Consider the following 18839-nt stretch of genomic DNA (forward strand, 5'->3'; position numbering starts at 1 on the left):
GCTAACACTCACCTGGCAGCCTGTTGACGAGCCATGTAAGCTGTTTTTTTGAGATATTGGTCCAGCTGAGGTCAAGGCTGACCGGCTGCCTTTTGATGATGCCGCTCAGCGCCTGCGGGGTGATGGACTTGCACCTGCTCAAGTCTATCTTTGTCCACAATCTCTTGTCACAGCACCTGGGGACAAGGACAAAGCTGAAAGTTGAGTCCCAAGAGTCCCATGGGATAATAGACAGCCAGCAGGTTGCCTGGCTTCCAGAAGGAGCCCAGCCCTGGCGTGGCCCAGCCACAGAACAAGGTTGTTCCTCCTGGTTCCCATGGGATTCCGCAAACATGGGAGGCTGCTGAAGGTGTTGGGCCACCCAGCGCAGCCCCAGCAGGGTTTTACTGCCCCAAAATAAAACTCCAAGTTGCAGCCGCAGGCTAGCTTGCCCCCCTCCTCTGGGTATTTCTCTTGACCTTAAGGATCCTTACTCCCAGCAGGCAAAACACTGTGTGTCCCACTCCACAGACCCAGCAGAGCTCACTCCTTTGCCAGGAGCAAACTCTTCCTCTCCCATGGGAGTTTGTGGAGAGCTGGGACCGGATGGCAGCTTAGCTGAGTCCCTGAAGGTGCAAATGAGGGGACACTCCTCCACCACACCACTGCCACCAGCTGCTGATCAAAGCAGGCAATCCCTGCTGCTCAGCTGTTAGAAACCTCCCAGTTTCCATTCCCGTCTGTTCCCAAGCCCTCCATGCACAGCTGTCCTGGTGCCAGCATTGTCTTCTTTGGGCCTGCTGTCCCCCGAGGCGTTTTCAGCCAGCAAAGCCATCCCGCCTCAGCCTGCCTTCCTTGCCTGCTGGGAGGCGAGGCAGCAAGGGGGGCCAGGATGGGCAAGCACAATCAGCGTAATGGGCGAGTGAAGGGCACTGGCACCTCACAAGGACACGGCAGGGGACAGGAGGAAGGCAGAAGAGAACAACAGAGATGGGTACACATGCTGCAGAGACAGCAGGGTTGGCTACAATGACAACTGCCTGGCTCTGGGGAGCGATGAGAGGGCACTGAGGCGATATCCTTCCCCCGGCTCCCTCTGGGTGTCCACCACAGATGTAGCCCCAGCCCCAGGATGTGTCCCCACACTCACCACTTGTACCAGGTCTTGCACACCCGCATGCACTCGCAAAGCTCCCTGCGGGTGAGGTAGCGGAACACCGACATCCAGACCTCGCGCTGGACGCAGCTCTCCTCGCCCTCCTGCGCCCGGCCCCCACGCCCGTTCAGCCGGGCTGCGCCCCCCTCCTCCGCGTTCTCGTCCTCCTCCTCCTCTTCCTCCTCCTCTTCCTCAGCGGCTGCCTCCTCATCGCCCCCGCTCCGTAGGGGCATCCTGGCAGGCGCGTGGCGCACGACCACGCGCGGAGAGTGCTGCAGGTTGGCCGAGGAGGCCGTGATGGCTTGGAGCTTGGGGACAATCGAAGTGCCATGGACATCTTTGGTGGGGCGCTGGAGCGTCACGGTGAGGTAGGAGCCGTGCAGCTTGGCCTTCTCCACCTCTGACAGCTCCTTCTTACCGCTGGGGTTGTTCTCCTTCTCCCGCACCATGGTTCTCTCCGTGGCCTGGAGCCGCAGCAGCTGCCGGCGCTTGAAGCGCTCGTCCCGGCTGGCGCTGTGGTGCTCGCTGGGCCCGGCCCCTGGGGACGAGCGTGTCACCACCCCACGGGGGGACGCGGGGTCGTGGATCAGCTGCAGCATCGGGGTGGGCGAGTTGGGCGGGGGGGTCAGGGGCTCCTCGCAGCTCCGCAGGGGCCGCAGCACCTTGGCTTGTGCCGTGTCGTCATCGCTCTCCTCCACCTTCCGCTTCTGCGGGAAACGGGGGTGGCTGGTTAGCGGGAATGTGGTCTGGGGGAGGCTTTTCCTTTCTCTTCTTCCCCAGGGAAACACCAGGTGCTGGCAGAATCTGCACTGGCAGTGCCCAGTGAAATCACAGAATGGTTTGGGTTAGATAGGGACACCTTCCGCTAGATCAGATTGCTCCAAGCCCAATCCAACCTGGCCTTGAACACTTCCAGGCATGGGGTATCCACAGCTTCTTTGGTCAATCTCTGTCAGGGTTTCACCACCCTCACAGTTAGTAATTTCTTCCCCACAGCTTATCTAAGTACCACGAGGACCAGAGTCCACCCACACCAGCAACAAGCATTTTCCTAACCCCTTCTCAAAAAGGGGTGTCGTTTAAGGTTGGGGGTGCCTTTCACTCTGTGCCTAACAGTCCAGTGTCTCTTACAGTGGAATATCTCAGGATCGCATTGCAGCTGGATGTGCCCAGGCCCTGAAGTGCTGCACCCCCATGATTCTCATTCTCACTGATCACTGCTCCCCCCCAGCCTATGCTGGTTGAACACATCCCTGGCAGGATGCAGTGGGAGGGACAGAGGACACAGATCTTTGCCTTGCTCCTTACCTGGCCCTTCTCTGCGTCGTCACCCTGGTAGCACTTAGGGCACTCCCAGCAGTTGGGGAGCTCATCATTGAGCAGCCCTTCCCCATCCATCTGCAATGAGAGGAGGGGGTCAGCAGCAGCCCAGCCCCACAGCAGAGCCCCCCTTTGTCCAGCCTGTGCCCTGCTCACCTGCAGACAGCCAGGGTGAACGATCTCGTTGCAGACACAGCACTCCATGAGCTTCTTCTCAAAGTCCTGCGAGTCCTCGTTCTGATCCACCTCCCCGCAAAGTGCACACGTGACCGAGTGAGGCAACCTGGGCTACAAAGGAAAGCAGGGCTGACACCAGGGCATGGTGGGACAGCCTTCCTCCCTTCCTTCCCTACTACCTGAACCATGGAGAAGCAACCAGCTATCCCCCAGGAATCCAACTTGGACTCACCGCCAAGCACTGCCGGAGGACACAGGACTGCTTCATGCGGCCGGGCCCGCCGAACTTCTTCATGTCCCTGCAGTAGTGGCACATGCCACACTCGCCCTGCATGCAGGCCTTGCATTTCCGGCACCGCACCCGCCTCCGCCGGGCGCCCGACACGATGGGAGACACCGTGGACCTGACGGGAGTCGGGCGCGGTGCTGGCTTCATGGTGTGCGGCTTGGTGATGGGGATGGTGGGCAGGCGCACCCGCAGCCGGGCCTGGAGCTTTAGCTGGCGACAGGGAGAGAGGAAATTGGGTGAGGAGAGGGAAGCACTGCATTCCGCTGGGATCTGGAAGGCTCTGATCCCCGGATCCCGCACTACCACTGCAGATGTGCCAGAGAGCAGCTCTGCTCCCTCAGCACTCCACAGCCGAAGGTGCCTGGATCAGGCTGACCTGCCACTTCTCCTGGAGCACACTCCCTAACCCCTCACACCACCCCACACCAAGAGCTCCCCTTCCTTTCAGCCCCTGCTAGGGCTCAAATGGGTCTGGAAAGGGCTGCCAAGTCCCAAAAACATCCCACAGCATCCATGCTTTTCCACCAAAGCAAGGAATGACAAGGTCCACCCAGGCTGTCCTCTCTGTGTCACTCTGCTAACTGCACAAGGGGACAGCTCTGGTCACTCTTTCCCAAGCTCGAGGCACACTGGGAACACCCACACCCTCCTTGTTTACAGTGCAGGTAGGACAGCACAGCTCTCCAGCTGTCACCCTGCATCCCATCAGCCCTCACAGGAAATCTGCTGGCTGCAGCATCCTTCTGGGATTGGCCGTGCTGGGCTGTGCATCACAGTTGATGGGCCTGGGGAAGGGCAGGCCCCCAAGGATGGGGTTGGGGATGTGCCAAGCCTCTGAGTGCTGCACCCAAAGCATGAACACATCTCCAGGTCACTTCTCCCAGAAAAGCTGCCCAAGATGCTTGTGTTGCACAAGGATCACTCTGGATCCCCTGGGCAGGGCAGGCAAGCGGAGAGAGGCACCTCCAAAGGGCAATCCGAGAAGCTCATTTGTCTCCAGAGTCCCTAATGGGGTGTTACCCAGCCTTCCCAGGGTGATGGGGTCCTGCTTTTCCCATAGCCTGCCTGTGAGCCCATCTCCTGGCAGGAAGGAAGAAGTGACCTCTGGGAACTATGCTGGCAGGCCACAGGAAGGCAGCCTGCAGAAGGGAAGTCCGGCTGCTCCGTGCCTCCATCTGCCCAGCGAGCTCAACCCTGGGCTATGAGCACAGCTGGACAGGGAAAGACAAGGATGCATGGAAAGGACCCATTGCTGAAGGGCTGGCTCCTATCCACAGGGAAAGACTCCTGGGAGAGAGCTGCATTTCTTGGCATTGTAAGACCCAATCCTAGACCAGGGACAGGGACACAAAGGACACGTTCACCTCACAGTGAGGGGCTGGACTGCTCTTGACCATGAACCCCACACCTCACCCACCCCTACTGCAGTGAGGCCTTCCCTTACACACAACATTCCTCAGGCCATCCAGGGTTCTCCCTAAAAATCCAGAGAGCTCCTAGGAGAGCAGGATCACCCCTTCCTCCCACAACAAGGCTCCCTGTTCACCAAGCACAACCGAATGGCTGGAGAACACGGAGCAGTCAAGGCTGATCTGGTTACCACCCATCAGCTGAGCTGGGATAACCAGCACAGTGGGAGATCTCTGGGTTTGCCTGCGGTGCCGTGGAGGTGGCTGCGCCCCACATCCCACTTTGGCACAGCTCCCAAGGCGGGTATGGAAGCGGTGCCACCACACCCCAGGCCTGGCAAATGACTCAACATGTGACACCCATCTGGGTCCCCTCCTTGTAGCTCCTACCTTATCTCTTTTGGGCCACTGGACGATGGGGACGCCTGTAAGTGCCAGTTTGGGGTCGCTGTTTGCGTATTCTTCCAACAGCAACTAATGGAAAGACAAATGGGAGGGGACACAGCAGAGACAAAAAGCACAGGTGTGAGCAGAGGGAAACACGGCTCCTGCCAGTGAGGCAGGCTCTGACCAGATGCCAAGGCCAGCATGCTTCAAAGGCGGCTGGGAAGGAGCCCTCCTCTCCCCACGCCCGCCAGTAACCATCCCTCCTCCCCACATGAGACAGACAAGCTCTGTCGAGTCGATCTGCACCAGCGCTTTCATCAACTGCATTTCAGCCCCGAGGCTCCGCGCTGGGCGGCGGTAGAAGCGGAGAGCGCCAAGATTCGGCAATCTGGGGGTATTTTCGGGGGACGATTCATCAGCATTACCCCCTCAGCTGCTCCCCAGGCACAGGGCAGCCTGGAGGGTGCAGCAGCAGCAGGATGTGATGCCTCAGCACCCCCCCCATGGCCTGACACAAACTGCCAGTAGCTGAGAGCTGCTCCCCCGCACTGCCTCGGGATTTGGCTTTGACTTGGAGGGAAAGATCTCTCAGCACCAACCGGACTGGCACGGACTGGCACTCTGCCCTCCGGCACAACAGCCCCTCACTCCCAGTGCATGGGGCTCTCACACTCATCCCAGTCCTTTCAGCACCCTCCAGTGCAGCCCCCTCCCCACATCCACTCCCCACCGAATTTGCTGGTTGCAAAGGTGCTTTATTTACTTGACGTTGCCATGGTTACGCAGGCAGGAGCCTCCTGCCGGCATCCCAGTGGGCAGTGCTTCCTGCTGCCAAGCAGGGCCAGGGCAGGGGGTGTCCGGCATGCCCCCTGCCTGGTTCTCCGGGTGTCTGGGAAGGCAGGAAGCCGCAGTCTCCCCCGGGCTCCCCAGCAGCGCAGCGTGCCGCCTTCAGACCTTCCGCCTCCCCATGAGCACACACCGAGGGAAAGGTCAGGGCTCAGAGCTCCCACACGGACATTGTGGGACCGCAGCGTCCGCCTGCCCGTGGCACCGGGGACAGGGCGGGGGAGCCTCAGGCGTGCTCCTGGCCAGAGAGCCGAGGGACCGCGGGGGCTCCCGGGTCCCGCGGCTGCATCTGGCTCAGAGCCGGGGTGGGCGACAGGCTGCTGGTCCCCTGTGCCCCGTGGCGCTGTGGCCGGCGGGACGCGGGAGAGGGGACCCTGCGCACACGCGGGTGGAGCACCTCGGCAGCAGTGCCGGCGAGAGCACACCAGGAACGGGAGAGGTGAGCCCAAGCACTGGCCAGGGACCCCTCCAGGGAAGCAGGGGTCCCCCCGTGGTCCCCGCCCACCCTGTCCGGGACCGGAGCGTCCCCGCGTCCCCTCCCCGCGCCACGAGCGTTGCCAGCTGCCTGACCTTGCGCCTCTGGAGCTGCCGAGACTCTGGGGTGAAGTTTGACGAGCCCTCTTTGTTTCGGTGCCCGCACTGCGAGGGCTGGGGCCCCCTCCCTTCTCCCCGGACACCTCCGGGGGCTGGCTCAGACCCCGGCCAGACCCCCGGTGTTCGGGGACATGGCTGGGGAGCAGCTGCGCCCCCCGCCCCGAGCGCCCCCGGCTCCTCCCCGCCCCCAGCAGCCGCACTGGCGGCCGCGTGCTCCTCCCGAGCCCTTGGGCAGCGGCGGCGGCAGCTTCCTGAGCCGGAGACAATGCTGCTGCGTCACCCACATGCGGTTCCCAGCAATGCTTTGCAACGGGAAGATGGCAGAAGAGAAAAAGGGAGCGAGGAAGCGGAGGGCAGAGCCGCGCTGCTGCAGCGCCGGGAGGGGCCGGGACGGCGGCGATTGGCGCAGGGTCCGGGCGGCGCTGCCCACCGGCCTCCTCGGAATCCCTCCCTCCCTCCGCCGCCGCAATCCGAGAGGCCGGGACCGGGCTCCTCGGGGCCGGGCAGAGCGTGGCAGAGAGCCCTTACCCCGTCCCGCTCAGGCCCAGCCTCCCCGGCACCTTTCTTTTGTCTGTTCCGAGGCGGATTTGGGATCTGGGAGACCCCGCTGGAGCGAGCGGGGCTTTGGAATGCAGGCAAGGGTCATCCCCCTTGCAGCTCCCCCCAGGGTCTGCGCCCTCACACTCCCGACCTGGAGGGACAAACATCCCACAGCCAAGTTTGGGAGCAGTCACATTCCCAAAGGCACTGGGGACCAAACCGCTAGAGGGGGACAGATCCATTCCGGGCGATCAAGGTGTCCCCAAGCAATCCCAACCCCCCCGAGACGCCCCCCAGATATACACCGCAATTAAAATGGAGGAAACTCCAGAAATAAAGCCAAACTGCACAGGGGAGCAGTGGCTGCTCTCACTTCTGATGCATCCAAAGCATCTGCAGGCAACTCCAGAGCTTTGTGTTCCCAGGAAGCCAGTCAGTCACATGCTGGGACTGTCACCAACTGTGACACCCTTGTGCCCTCGGCATGGGCTCTCTCTGAACTGCAGAGAGGAGCATGACCAGTGCTGCCATCCCACCATGGGAGACCTGCCTGGCACAGCTCACAGGCCACTCTGAACTTCCTCAGCCATCCCTGAGGATCCCATCCCCATCCCTCATCAAATTCTCTCTCTGCCCATTGCCCAGTCAGGTAGTGACCAATGCCACACCAGAATTTTCGAGATGAGGTCCTGGAGACAGGACCAGTAGGGAGAGGCTTATCTTGTTTCTACAATCCTTGGGGCTCCAACAGCTCCATGCACAGCACAGATATAACCTGTTTATGCCAGGACACATGGGCCTGGCTTTAAACCTGCTGTCAGCTGCCTCCTGTCAAAACCAGTCCACGGAAATCACCACAGAGAGGTCAGAAATCATGGATGGAAGCAGTCAAAAGACAAGAAGACCTCTCAGAAATTCCCTCTTTGTCAATGATCCTCCCAATGACCTCCATCACACTCAGAATTTTCAGACAATTCCTGCCACAGAGCTGAAAGCACATTGTCACATCCAAAGTGTCACATCCCACCAAGTGACACTCCAGGCTGAACTTGTGTTCTCCACATGACCCAACAGACAGACACCCTGAAATCCTGATCACCACACAAGAGGCTGTGGGAAAAGGCAGCATTTTCCTGCTCCTTGGAGTGCCTGGGGACACTGGATAGCAGAGGGTGGCACGGCTGCAAGTCTGGATGAGAAAATGCCACGTTCTGACCGTGGGGAGCACAGACCAAAGTGCGGCTTTCCCAGCTTGGCCAGATCCCAGCTCCATCAATGGCCTTACCTGGTGACACAAGGGCAAAAGTACCTGCTGCAGATTGGTGGCCCCAGTCAGAAGTTTTACTTGAAATGCCTTAAGCCCTTCCCAGGCTTTACAAGCCAACTTCTACTGGCCACTTCCATCACCTCTATGGAAAATGGGTTTTGAAAGTAGAGCTTTGCTGTGGTTGGACAAACTTGTCCCACTTTCCCTAGCCACTGCAGGCTGTGACTATGGATCTTGATGCCTTGAGGATGCCAGTCCTGAGGGACAGAGTCCTGCAGCTCAGGATACTTTCAAACCTCCAAGGACAGCCAGCTTTAAGGAGCACATCCTCAGGGAAGTTGTCTGGGACCACAAAGGCTGTCACTCGCAGCTCATTTGTGAGGTACAACTGGACACAGGGGACTGGTCACACCAAAACCACAGGCACACCTTTACTACCTCCAAAACATGAACAGATTCTTTGATCAGGTCTCAAACGCCAACTGAACACCAACAACCTTTAGGGCTCTGCCTTCAAAACGCACAACACCAGCCTCCTTCCATCAGCCCAAGGGTGAAACAGAGCCCTCAGCTCAGGTTCCTCCAGAGCACCATACAGGGCCCAGAAACACACACGTCACATTCTCAAGATGTCTGAAAAGCCACAGAAAACCAGAAATTCAGCCCCTAACAGCACCTAGACTCTTTCAGCCAAGACCCCAGAGCCGCACCCTCTGCTCCAAGCACAGTAGAGCTCTGGAATTATTCAAACATCTCACAAAAAAACATCAGGAGACAGCACTTGGAAATAAAAACAATGGGAAAGACAAGGACACATGCATGGCTGTGTCTGGATGTCAGCTTTGGTACAGGCAAGCAGCTATACAGATCAGCAACAGCATGGAAGGGAGGAGGAGGTAACCTTTTAGGGACTAGAATGGATTTCTGGGGATAGGGTGAGGCTGACATTCCCACTTCAGTGCTGAAACAGCTAAAACACCAAAGCTCATTGGGTCAGCTCAACAGATGAAGGCAAATAAAATCCAAACAACCCTCACCAGCCGAAAATAACTGACTCTCATAACTCCAGGTCACACCCTGGGCAAACAACTCAAAGGAACAAAGCCAAATCCACCTGGGGCAAGGTAAAGGTTCCAACTGTCACAGAGTCCACAGCCAAAACTGGAAGTGAACTGCATCATCCACGAGCATTCCTGCAGTGACAGCCATAAGGGACCCCGTCACGGCACAGCCACTCCCCTGCTTTCCCAACCCCAAATCCCAGGGCTGTCCCTCAGGTGTAACATCAGCCTCACACAGAGGGAGAGGAGGACACCAGTCCTGCCCCAGGACAGGTGTAGGGTGAGGGTGAAGCCCGGTTTCCTCATGGGAAGTGCTTTGCACTTGCTCAGCCCTACCTTGACATCAGCAATGAGGGCGTCCTCATCCTCAATGCCAGTGGGAACGCACTTCTTGTGCAGAGGGAGCGACTCCAGCTTGTCCACGAGGCAGCGCAGCCCCTCCAGCTCAAACTGGGTCAGGTGCACCTTCCTGCTCTTGCGGGGGCTGCCCCCGCTCGGGTCCCAGGCCTGGCCATTTTGGGAGCCCCGGCTGGAGTCGGAAGAGTCTATGGATGGGGTCTTCTTGAGACCCGGCAGGCTGCTCCGGCAGCTCTTGCCCAGTTCGTCATAGTCCACATTGGCACCGTTGGCAATGGGGCTGGTGAGAATGGACCTCCTGGTTGTGGGGCGCCGGGATTCCTTCCCTGCTGCATCCTCATCATCCTCCTCCTCCTCCTCCTCTTCCATGTTCACCGAGTCCGAGGAGCTGAGCTCCATATCTGCCATGATGGAGAAACAGGGAGAGCAATCACAGGAAGTGTTCTGTGTTTAGTGGGATCCTCCCAGTCATGAGGGATGCTGGAGCAACAGATTTGTAGGAGGTGAAAGGAACAGAGAAGCTGAAAAAGCTGAAAACAGCTAAACAGCCTTTCCATTCCTGGCTTGTCTGTGGGAATGCAGGGCACCAGATACAGGAAAAGGTCCCAGAGGGAGAAACAGCAAATGCTCTAGACTGAATTTCATATCCTAGACTTAATTTCATGGAATTGGGTTGGAAAGGACCTGGACTGTCATCTAGCCCAAACCCAGTGCCATGGGCCTAGACATCTTCCACTACATCATACTGCTTAAAGCCCTATTCAACCTCATTTTGCTTTGGAGGGTTTGGGACCTCCAGCTGAGGGCTCAGGATCTTGATGCTGCCTTCACGATGTGATAAAGAGGATGTGGACTCACTCATGACCGTGAGGTCGCTGAGCACTCCCAGTAACTGAGTCAGTCCCTCAAACCCTGTGTGCAGAAGGCGCTGGCCAGCCAGAGAGAATTCCTTCCCACAGCACCGTGGTGGCCACTGCAACTTCCCCTCACCTCTTTTGTACAAGGCCCTGAACTGATGGTGCGCTGGTTTCACAGCTGCAAGGAACCTGGGCTGCTGCAGGGCCAGAGGAGGAAGCAGAAGTCTGGCTGGTTGTGACTTCATGTCCAAAAAAATCCCCACCCAACCCTCCCCTGCCTGGCACACTGCTGAGCCAGTACCCCAGCAAGAGGGTGTAAGAAGCCAGTTGGATAAGGGTAAGGAAGGAATAAGGGCTGGACTTACCCATGCTGAGGGATTCCTTCTGGAAGTCCTTGGTCAGGTGGGAGCGGCTGGTGATGCAGTACACGTAACGCTCCAGCACGTACCAACACATCTCGTAATAGAAGGGATAACGAAATTTATTTGGGACCTGCAAAACAGGCAAGAGGATCTGTCAGGCCTCCTTCCCACTGCTGCTCTCAGATGACAGATGCCACACCAGGTGTGGCCCAGTGTCCAGCACAGGTCTCTCACAGGTCCTTACCCGTGTGCGGTCCTCGATGCTGTAGATCCGGAGCTGCATAGGGATGTTGAAGCTGTGTAAGAAGTTGCCGCCAAAAACCAGCGTGTCCATGGGAGTGTACACAGCATGGATCCAACCTTGGGGAGAAAACAGAGTTGGAAGAATCCTTCTGATCCATCTTGCATAGCTGTTTTGTCACCCTGGTGTCATCCTCGATTGTTTTCTAATTGCTTTAGGCCTAGCACCAAGGGGAACAGCCTTCTGAGGTCTGTTCCAACACTCTAAACACCTTCAAAATAATTCAAGTTCCACTCCTTATCTCCAAGGCTAGGCAGTCCAGCCAAGTCCAACATCTGGGGAATTCCAGTGTGGGTTTCCTTAAGGCAAAGCCACTCAGTTCAGAAGAAGTGTCAGTTGTGATAACAGGACTCAAATGAGTGAGTTGTGCAATCCCTGGTGTTTTCTGTTCCTGATCCTGCTGTACGCCACAGCTCTGTCACAAGACACCCAGGAAGCTGAGGAGCTGCCTTGGGCCAGCCTCTCCTGAACCTACACTTTTCCATGTGTCAACACTACAGGACCTGGGAAAGCCTCCTTTAATAATTAATCAAATGTGATATGAGCCAGCCACAGCTTTCCTAACACTTGGGCTGGATCCACAATGCCATCACAGGCATGTTTTGGGAGGTGGCAAGCAAGAGGACAGAGCCACATCACATTTCCCTCTCCTAGTGACTCATGAGGGAGCTAAATCCTGCCCGTGTCCCAGGAGTTTGTGTTGCCACAACCCTGGCTAAGACCAGGATGCCCCTGCCCACCCTGAGGGTACCTGAGGGGATGACAAATGTGTAGCCCTGCTTGAGCTCGATGCGCTGGCACTCTGACACTCTGTCCCCAAGGAAAATGTCTCCCTGCTTCCCTGAGAGAAGCCAGTTTTCATAGAGCTCCAGGTTCTGGGGTGTGGGAGGGATCAGCCAGAAGATCTGCAAATAAAGACAACACACTCATGTAAGTCATCACATAATGAACAGCTATGGCTTCTTCCCAACATCTGAATTTCTTCCTCACCCCTCTCCCTGAGAGCTTTCCAGCAAAATGACCGCAACAGCTGCCCCCCTTAAGAGGGCAAGCAAGGTCTTTCCCAACCTGACACACTGAGTGTTACAGGTAGCCTGAGCTTGGGATGCATTTTAAGCTATGATTTACATCAGTGTCAAGAGATACAGAGCCCAGGAAAGCCACCAGAGTGACAAGGAGATTCTCTGAGTTTGATTTACCACATTAGAGCTACACCTGAACTAGGGATTGGCACCCGTCTGGCTACATTCAATATAGATAAGTTTAGGGTGGAAAAGACTTCAATTTGCTGTCTGGGACCTGCATCCTCAAGGATTTACACAAAAACAGACCAACAGCCACTTTCCTAAAGCACCTATAGCTGTCCCAATAGGTACTGTCCTACCTTTCCTCCTCGGTGGATGTGATACCAAACAGAAGTGCCGCCAAAGTCCACGTGGAAATCTGTGTAGCAGCCCTTGACACTCATCAAACAGTACCTGGTGGAAAACAAGATGAGAAGGTGAAAATGAATGGTGATCCACACTTTGGAGCAGGTAAGACATTCCAAGGGAATGGGTCCCCCAAACCAAAGCCAATGACTCAGTGTCACAAGCCCCCAGCCCCTTTTCCACACAGCTAAAGGGGATTTAATAAGTGACTGCAGTGGCCTTACAAGTGTCACCCACAAAAATAAGCTGGAAGACTTCCTCCCCCTTTCCCTTGGTACACACTGCTGCTCCCTTGGGCAGTTTTCCTGCAAGAGACTGTTTGCTGCCTGCCACAGCTCAGGAAGTCACTTACTTCTGCACCTTTGGATACTGCATCTCCAGGATGGCATTGGTAGACTCTGTCTGACTTTCCTTCAGGTGCCTGGGCCACATGTTATCAACCCAGTCAATCAAATCCACCTACAGCAGAGAGGTAGGAGACATGAGCAGGGAAAAAAGGGGCACAGCAAAACCTTTTGCTACCCCAGGCTAGCAAATCCCTTTTTGGTCCTTCCCCACACCCAGAAACTTTCCCGGTGGTACTGGGACAGTCCTACACATAAAGCATTTAGGATCAGGTGTTCAGATGCCAGCTCTGGACTTCCATAACAAATATGCCAGATAGTATCTCCTAGGGGTGAGATTCAACTCCCTAAACTTCAGGAGAGCCAGAGATGTCAAGATTCTCGCTGCAGTTAACAGAGAGATATAACTGGCCCCACACAGCTCCCACTTCCACTCTGCTGACTGCAGAGGCAATTCAAGATGTTCACCTCATCCATCCCACCTCCCCGCCTCCCACAACTCATCTTCCCAGCACAAAACAGCTTCCTGCCCCTCTTCCAACACACCTCTAGTCCTGGCCTCCTCTGCCCTCAGAGATTTCAGCATTTTGCATCAGGAACTCTCCCTGCCACACTGTGTAGAGTTCAGACTTCCATGTTTGTTTCTAACTGCTGAGAGCCAATGAACAGGCTATCTTATCTCTCCACAGAGTGACATGCCAGGGACTTGGCCATGGTCACCGCAGCCTGACTAGGAGATCAGCTCCAGCAGCTTCCAGACTGACATCCCAGCTGAACCCACGTGTGTTCTGAGCAGCCCCTCTTCTACCACATCCCAATGCCAGGCTGCACCCCGCCTCCAGATTTCCAGGGAAAACATATCCCTGTGGGAGGAAGAGCCCCACTCACCGTAGCAGGTCTCTGCACCAGGTTCTCCAGTTTGGTGTGGCTGAACTCCAGGCTGATGACGTTGTAGAGTTTCTCCCGCTCCTCCTCCGGCGTTTCGTAGTAGCGCGCCCACTGTGCCATGGACATCTCGATGTCCCGCTGCGTGTTCACATCCATCACATCCACTATCCGTCGGCTCCCTGCCACAGTGACAGACACGTCACTGAACTGTCCCTGTGCACCATGGACTCCAGGGGGTGAGATCTTTAAAGGCCCAAACCACATAAGCGAGTGCAGGGTGGCTCCGGACACTTACCCACACACAGCCGCACATCGTTCACGCTGAAGTCCGGATCCGGCATCCTGTGGGACAAACATCTGGCTAAAAAGACCATCAAGTGCTTCTGGCCACACACTCTGTGACCCAGGAATTGGAACCCTGAAAGTACATCTGTGCTGCTTTGGTGCTGGAAAAGGCCATGGAAGAGGATCTCTGGGGGCACACGACTGGGGTGAAACACTAGGACAAACTTCTGGCTTGGGAGAAGGATGTACCATCTCCAGAGCTGTCATACAGTGACTCCTAGCAAAGGAGTCAGGAGGCCTTGAACTGAGCAATCCCATCTCTCATTTTAAAGGCTGCTTGTGTGAGTTTTCCCAATCCAAAGGCACAGCCAGAGCAGGACACGCAGTATATTCCACTGACACAGCAGAACCACTCCAATGTTTGTACTGGCACCCTTCTCTGTACAAACACTGCTGTCACAGGCAGAGCAGGCTGGCAGCCATTCGAGCAGCTCTTGACCCAGAGAAATATCCAAAAGCTCAGGAGAAATCCAGTTTCAGTCACACTGTAATACCCACTATTAAATGCCTACCCTCCCAAGTCACCCACTCAGTTAGACTGAGCCTGGCATGACTTCCTACCCAATTCACCCCAGCAAAGAACATCCTGCACTGGATGAGATGTCACCCATCTGTTCACAGCCAAGGAACCTCATGGCTGAGGGACTTCAGAGCAGTGCTGCTGGTACTAACTCTGAAAGTTTGTGAGGGGTAATTTATTCCTCCAATCAACCCCACAAACACTGACTCAGTTTACACTTAAGCTGCAAACCTCAATGGATCTACTGCAGCAAGAGAGGCAGACAGCAACTTAGAAGTCTGGAAATCAGGTTGGAATTCTGGAAAATGCCAGAAATACTACAAATTGTTTGACTCTGGCAATAGATGCCTATGTTACTAGGAAAGAAACCCAGCCAGATGTTGCATCAGAGCAGCAGTGGGACTTTCCAGACATTTGGTGGAATTCTGATCACCTACAGCCAATTCAGTCCTCTCATTTTCAGTCCAAGCAGACTAGGAAGAACGGGAAAACTGAGTTGGAAGATATTTCTCTCTGCCCACTGCACATAAAGAACAGTGTGGACACAACAGTCAAACCAGCCTGGCAGAGACAGAAGCAGATCCCACAGAGTGTGGAGAGATGAAGGAACTGGGCCAGTCACCCACCACTCTGTGCTCCCAGCACTTACTTTATCCCCAGGCCGTCCGAGCTCCTGAAGATGAGTGGGTCCCTCAGGCCACCCCGCTGGATATATTCAACGGTGAAGTCTGGTGTGGGGAGACAAGAAGAGGTAAGGTTTAGGAGAAACTCCTTCAGAGTATTATAGACATGCTCAGGTTGAAAAGGTTCTCTGGAGATCCCTAGTCCAACCCTGCTCCTCACTTTTCTACACTCCTTCAGAAATCCTGGAAGGCCTTTGCAGCAGTTCTGAGAGGCAGCAGGGTGTGTGCTGCTGACAAGCTTCAGACAGGGCCCCCTAGGGAGGGTTTGCTCAAACAGGCTGCTCCTGACAGGTGAACAGCCTGGATTTTGGTGCTCACTTCCCTAGGAAGCTCAGAGCCAAGCAAGAGATGCCCTGCAGAAGTGCTCCTCCCTCCCAGTAAATCCTCATGAGGGGCTGTGTGATGAAAAGCCATCCCACGGAGCCGTGTGCGTGCTGAAAGGAAGGAGAGACATCCCACACAGTCCTTGAATTAAGGATCTGGTAGACACGTGGCTGCAATTACAGGTGCTGACCCAGGCAAACCCTCCCATTTCTGGCTGCCATGTGTCCCAGCAAGCTCCAGACCAGCTCCATGCTCTCCGGAGCGAGTAGCTTTTATGCCATTCCCCACACACACACTCCCTGGAACCAGCAGCCCCAAGACAAACCTTTGCCTTCCATGAAGACCACAAAAGTTGAGTTGAACTTGTTGGTGGACAGCTTTTCCTCGAGGTCAAACGTCCTCTTCCCTTCAATCTCATCATCAGAGATGCCGTCGTCCTCGTAACGCCGCCTCATTGTGCCACGCTGAGAGGAGAACACGGGAAGGGAGAAGTTATGGACCAGGAAGGGAAGCTATGGAGCAGGAGGAACAACCAGAGCCTTATCCCAGCCTAGCACAGCTCAGTCACGGCCTCTAGGGGAGCCCAGGTCTGTCCTGAACCCAAAATATACCACCGAAACGTCAGCTTTGCCCCTCCTCCATCCAGATTTGTGCTAATAGGGCTGTATGAGAGACAGATAATCACTCCTAATGAACTGTAACTCGGAAATATGGGAGGAGGGGAGAGAGTTTAGCGTAACAAAGGCAAAGAACAAAGAATCAGTTCCCCACTTTTACAGGTGCATCAGTATTTTGCTGCACTGGAGGTAAAGGCACTTGTGAATTTTAATCTCTGTCAGAACACCAATGATTAAAAAAACCCTCAAGTTTTCATCTTTGGCTGTGCCTGTACACAGAAAGCTTATTTATTCTCTTGTTTGCGTGGAGAAGAATAGCAGAGTGGAAGGAACACTTTTCTTAGAGGGTCTCGTAAGCACATCTGTACAGGGATTCCTGACAGACATCCTCTTCTGGCATTGCTAGATCTGGAAGAAATTACTGTCCCCAGCTGCTGGCCACCTGGCCAGAGAGCAGAGCCCTGCGTGGGAATGCTCCCTAAATCCCCTCAGATAAAAGGCAAACCTGCTCAGAATTAGCCAAGCTGCCTTTCCCTAATTAGGGATGTTCCCATTATCAAGCGTGTACACCAACTGCTGGGCCAGCAGACAGCCAGGGACAGGATGGGGCAGGAGGTGACACAGCTGCTGGCACCTGCCTGCCGTAGGGAGGGGCAGTGTCACATCCCCAGCACCGCCACCAGAACCAGCCTGCCATAACCTCACTGGAGAAAGAGGAATGAACACCTTCGTACAGAAGTACTGCTTTAAATAATTTTTTTTTAGTTTAATTAGATGAACCAATGCAGGAGCACGTAGGGACACACACAAAAAAAAGCTTTTCCCCCACCCCCTCCAACATTTAATTTTAACTCCCAGTTTCAAGCAGGATGCACAAGGAGTTCCCCTGCCATCAAGACAGAGTCACTCATCCATTGTTCACAGCCCATTGACGGTGCTCAGATTTCCAACCTCCTTACCAAAACCCTGAGTGACTGGGACACAAACACCTCATCAGCCAGGCACCAACAATTGGCTGCTTCTGAATGGGGTACTTCAGGCAGAGTCTTCAGGACCCGGCAGCCCGGGTCTGTCCAACGGCCCCGAGGATTAAACAATCTGGAAAAGGGCAGCCGTCCTTTGTCTTAAGCCATCTACTAAAGTGGAGTGGGATCTCCCCGTTTTTAACAACACAAAACCTCACTTTACTTATGGGTTTTTACAGAGATACTTGTATAAAGGCAGGAAAATGCATTTAAAAAGCAGACATACAGGGAGTGGCACCAGTATAAGTGACCTATTCCTTGGGAACACTTGGATTTTCCCACTGCTAAGCCTGGGCTGCACCGAAAACTGCAACTCCCAAATGTTCACTCTGCCTTTAAACTAAGACTTCCAAGGGGATGCATCAGAACTTGAAATTAGAGATATAGAGGTGTTATAACTGTGCTATAATGGATGATAATGCACCTCATAATGCACTTATCCTTAAAAATCATGGACTCTATGAAGCCTGCGTGGTACTCAGCTTTAAAATGAAATTACGGAGCAGAGAGTTAGGGACAATGAGCAAACCTCAAAATCAGCTTTCCCTGAAGAACCCAGCATTTTGGGGAAAGGCCCACTTCATCCTATTCCTTACTAAACCACACCAGGAAAGCTCAAGGCACACCTATGCCAGGTAAGGATGTGACCTTCCAGCATCACCAACATTTCACTCTTCCCAATCCGAGGCAAGTGTAGGACTACAGACCCCAGCTGGCAGCTCTCTCTCACAGAGAGGATATGCACAATGAAGAGGAGGATTCTGCAGTCCACAGTCTCACCTGCTTTGGGATCAAGCAGGAGCAGGCTGCTTTTTGACCTGCTCCCTTACTCCAGACAGTCACTTTCAGGGGGAAAAGCAGCTTCTTTGTCTTTGCTGGATTCAAAACCTCACCTTTGGGGAGGCTTGGCATGGAAAATCTGGCAAAAAAAAGGCTATGTCCAAACCAGTCCCTTAATAGATTATATTTGACTCCCCTGGCTACACTTAACCAGGAGCAGGGGTTACTGCACTGGACTGGAACTCAGGTGAGTCCCATTGGAGGACAAACCTCGGGATATCCAGGCTGGAATGCAGCTCCAGCCACAGACACGATGACCAGGCATTGTCTGTCCTTCTGGAAGTGGCACCAAGCCAGGCTCTGGACTGTGTAGAGCAGCTCATTCAACAGAAATGTGACCACGTGGCTGGGCCTGATTCCGACCCTGTTGGTGCCATGGGTGGATACTGGAGATGCACTGTGGGATCAGGACCCTGTTCAGACTCTTTTCCCAGATCTCCTTCACAGCACAGCCTCCAAAGCAAACAGGTTGGAACCTTCAACCCAAACCACTCCACCATAAGGCAGCAACACCGCAGAATTGCAAACACCAGGAAACATGCAGGAACACCTTAAACTTGAATCCCTTTGCAATGAGGAAACAGGGATGCAAAACACAGAAGGAAGGGGATTGTGTCCTCCAGCCGAGCAAATTCCAAAGTCTATTGCTTCTGTCATCAGCGAAGCATCAGCCACAAACCCCCTCCAGCTCCCAGGCAGATCAGCTTTGCCTGTTCCCAGTGGGCAGGGAAGAGTCTGGCCTCCTAATTGGCCCAGCGTGAGGAGATCAGGATCGCAGCCGTGGCTGAGGACCCACAAGCACAATGCAAACAGCTCCCATCCCATCGGACCCAGCCGGGGCCACACTGCTTTCAAGTCATTGTTGTCTTGGGAGGGTGGGGAAAAACAATATTTCAGGGCCCCAGAGCAGGCAGGAGGAAG

The 18839-nt window shown here is 55.0% G+C and overlaps 1 protein-coding gene across 1 annotated transcript in view; it reads right to left on the reverse strand.

Annotated features, from left to right (window-relative positions):
* Nucleotides 1–18839, reverse strand: part of KDM2A (lysine demethylase 2A) — a 34421-nt gene that overhangs the window by 3679 nt on the left and 11903 nt on the right. The window contains exons 4-19 of the mRNA XM_084208380.1: nt 15762–15900; nt 15079–15157; nt 13860–13906; nt 13565–13743; nt 12685–12791; nt 12287–12380; nt 11654–11807; nt 10846–10961; nt 10605–10731; nt 9362–9783; nt 4721–4804; nt 2865–3131; nt 2612–2743; nt 2444–2533; nt 1130–1842; nt 13–176 (exon numbers count right to left, since the gene is read on the reverse strand). Coding sequence (XP_084064506.1) covers nt 13–176; nt 1130–1842; nt 2444–2533; nt 2612–2743; nt 2865–3131; nt 4721–4804; nt 9362–9783; nt 10605–10731; nt 10846–10961; nt 11654–11807; nt 12287–12380; nt 12685–12791; nt 13565–13743; nt 13860–13906; nt 15079–15157; nt 15762–15900 — 2914 coding nt within the window. The remainder of the gene's footprint in view (nt 1–12; nt 177–1129; nt 1843–2443; nt 2534–2611; nt 2744–2864; nt 3132–4720; nt 4805–9361; nt 9784–10604; nt 10732–10845; nt 10962–11653; nt 11808–12286; nt 12381–12684; nt 12792–13564; nt 13744–13859; nt 13907–15078; nt 15158–15761; nt 15901–18839) is intronic.

The sequence above is a fragment of the Fringilla coelebs genome, assembly GCF_963513975.1.
Source record: "Fringilla coelebs genome assembly, chromosome: 6".
Taxonomy (NCBI): Eukaryota; Metazoa; Chordata; class Aves; order Passeriformes; family Fringillidae; genus Fringilla; species Fringilla coelebs.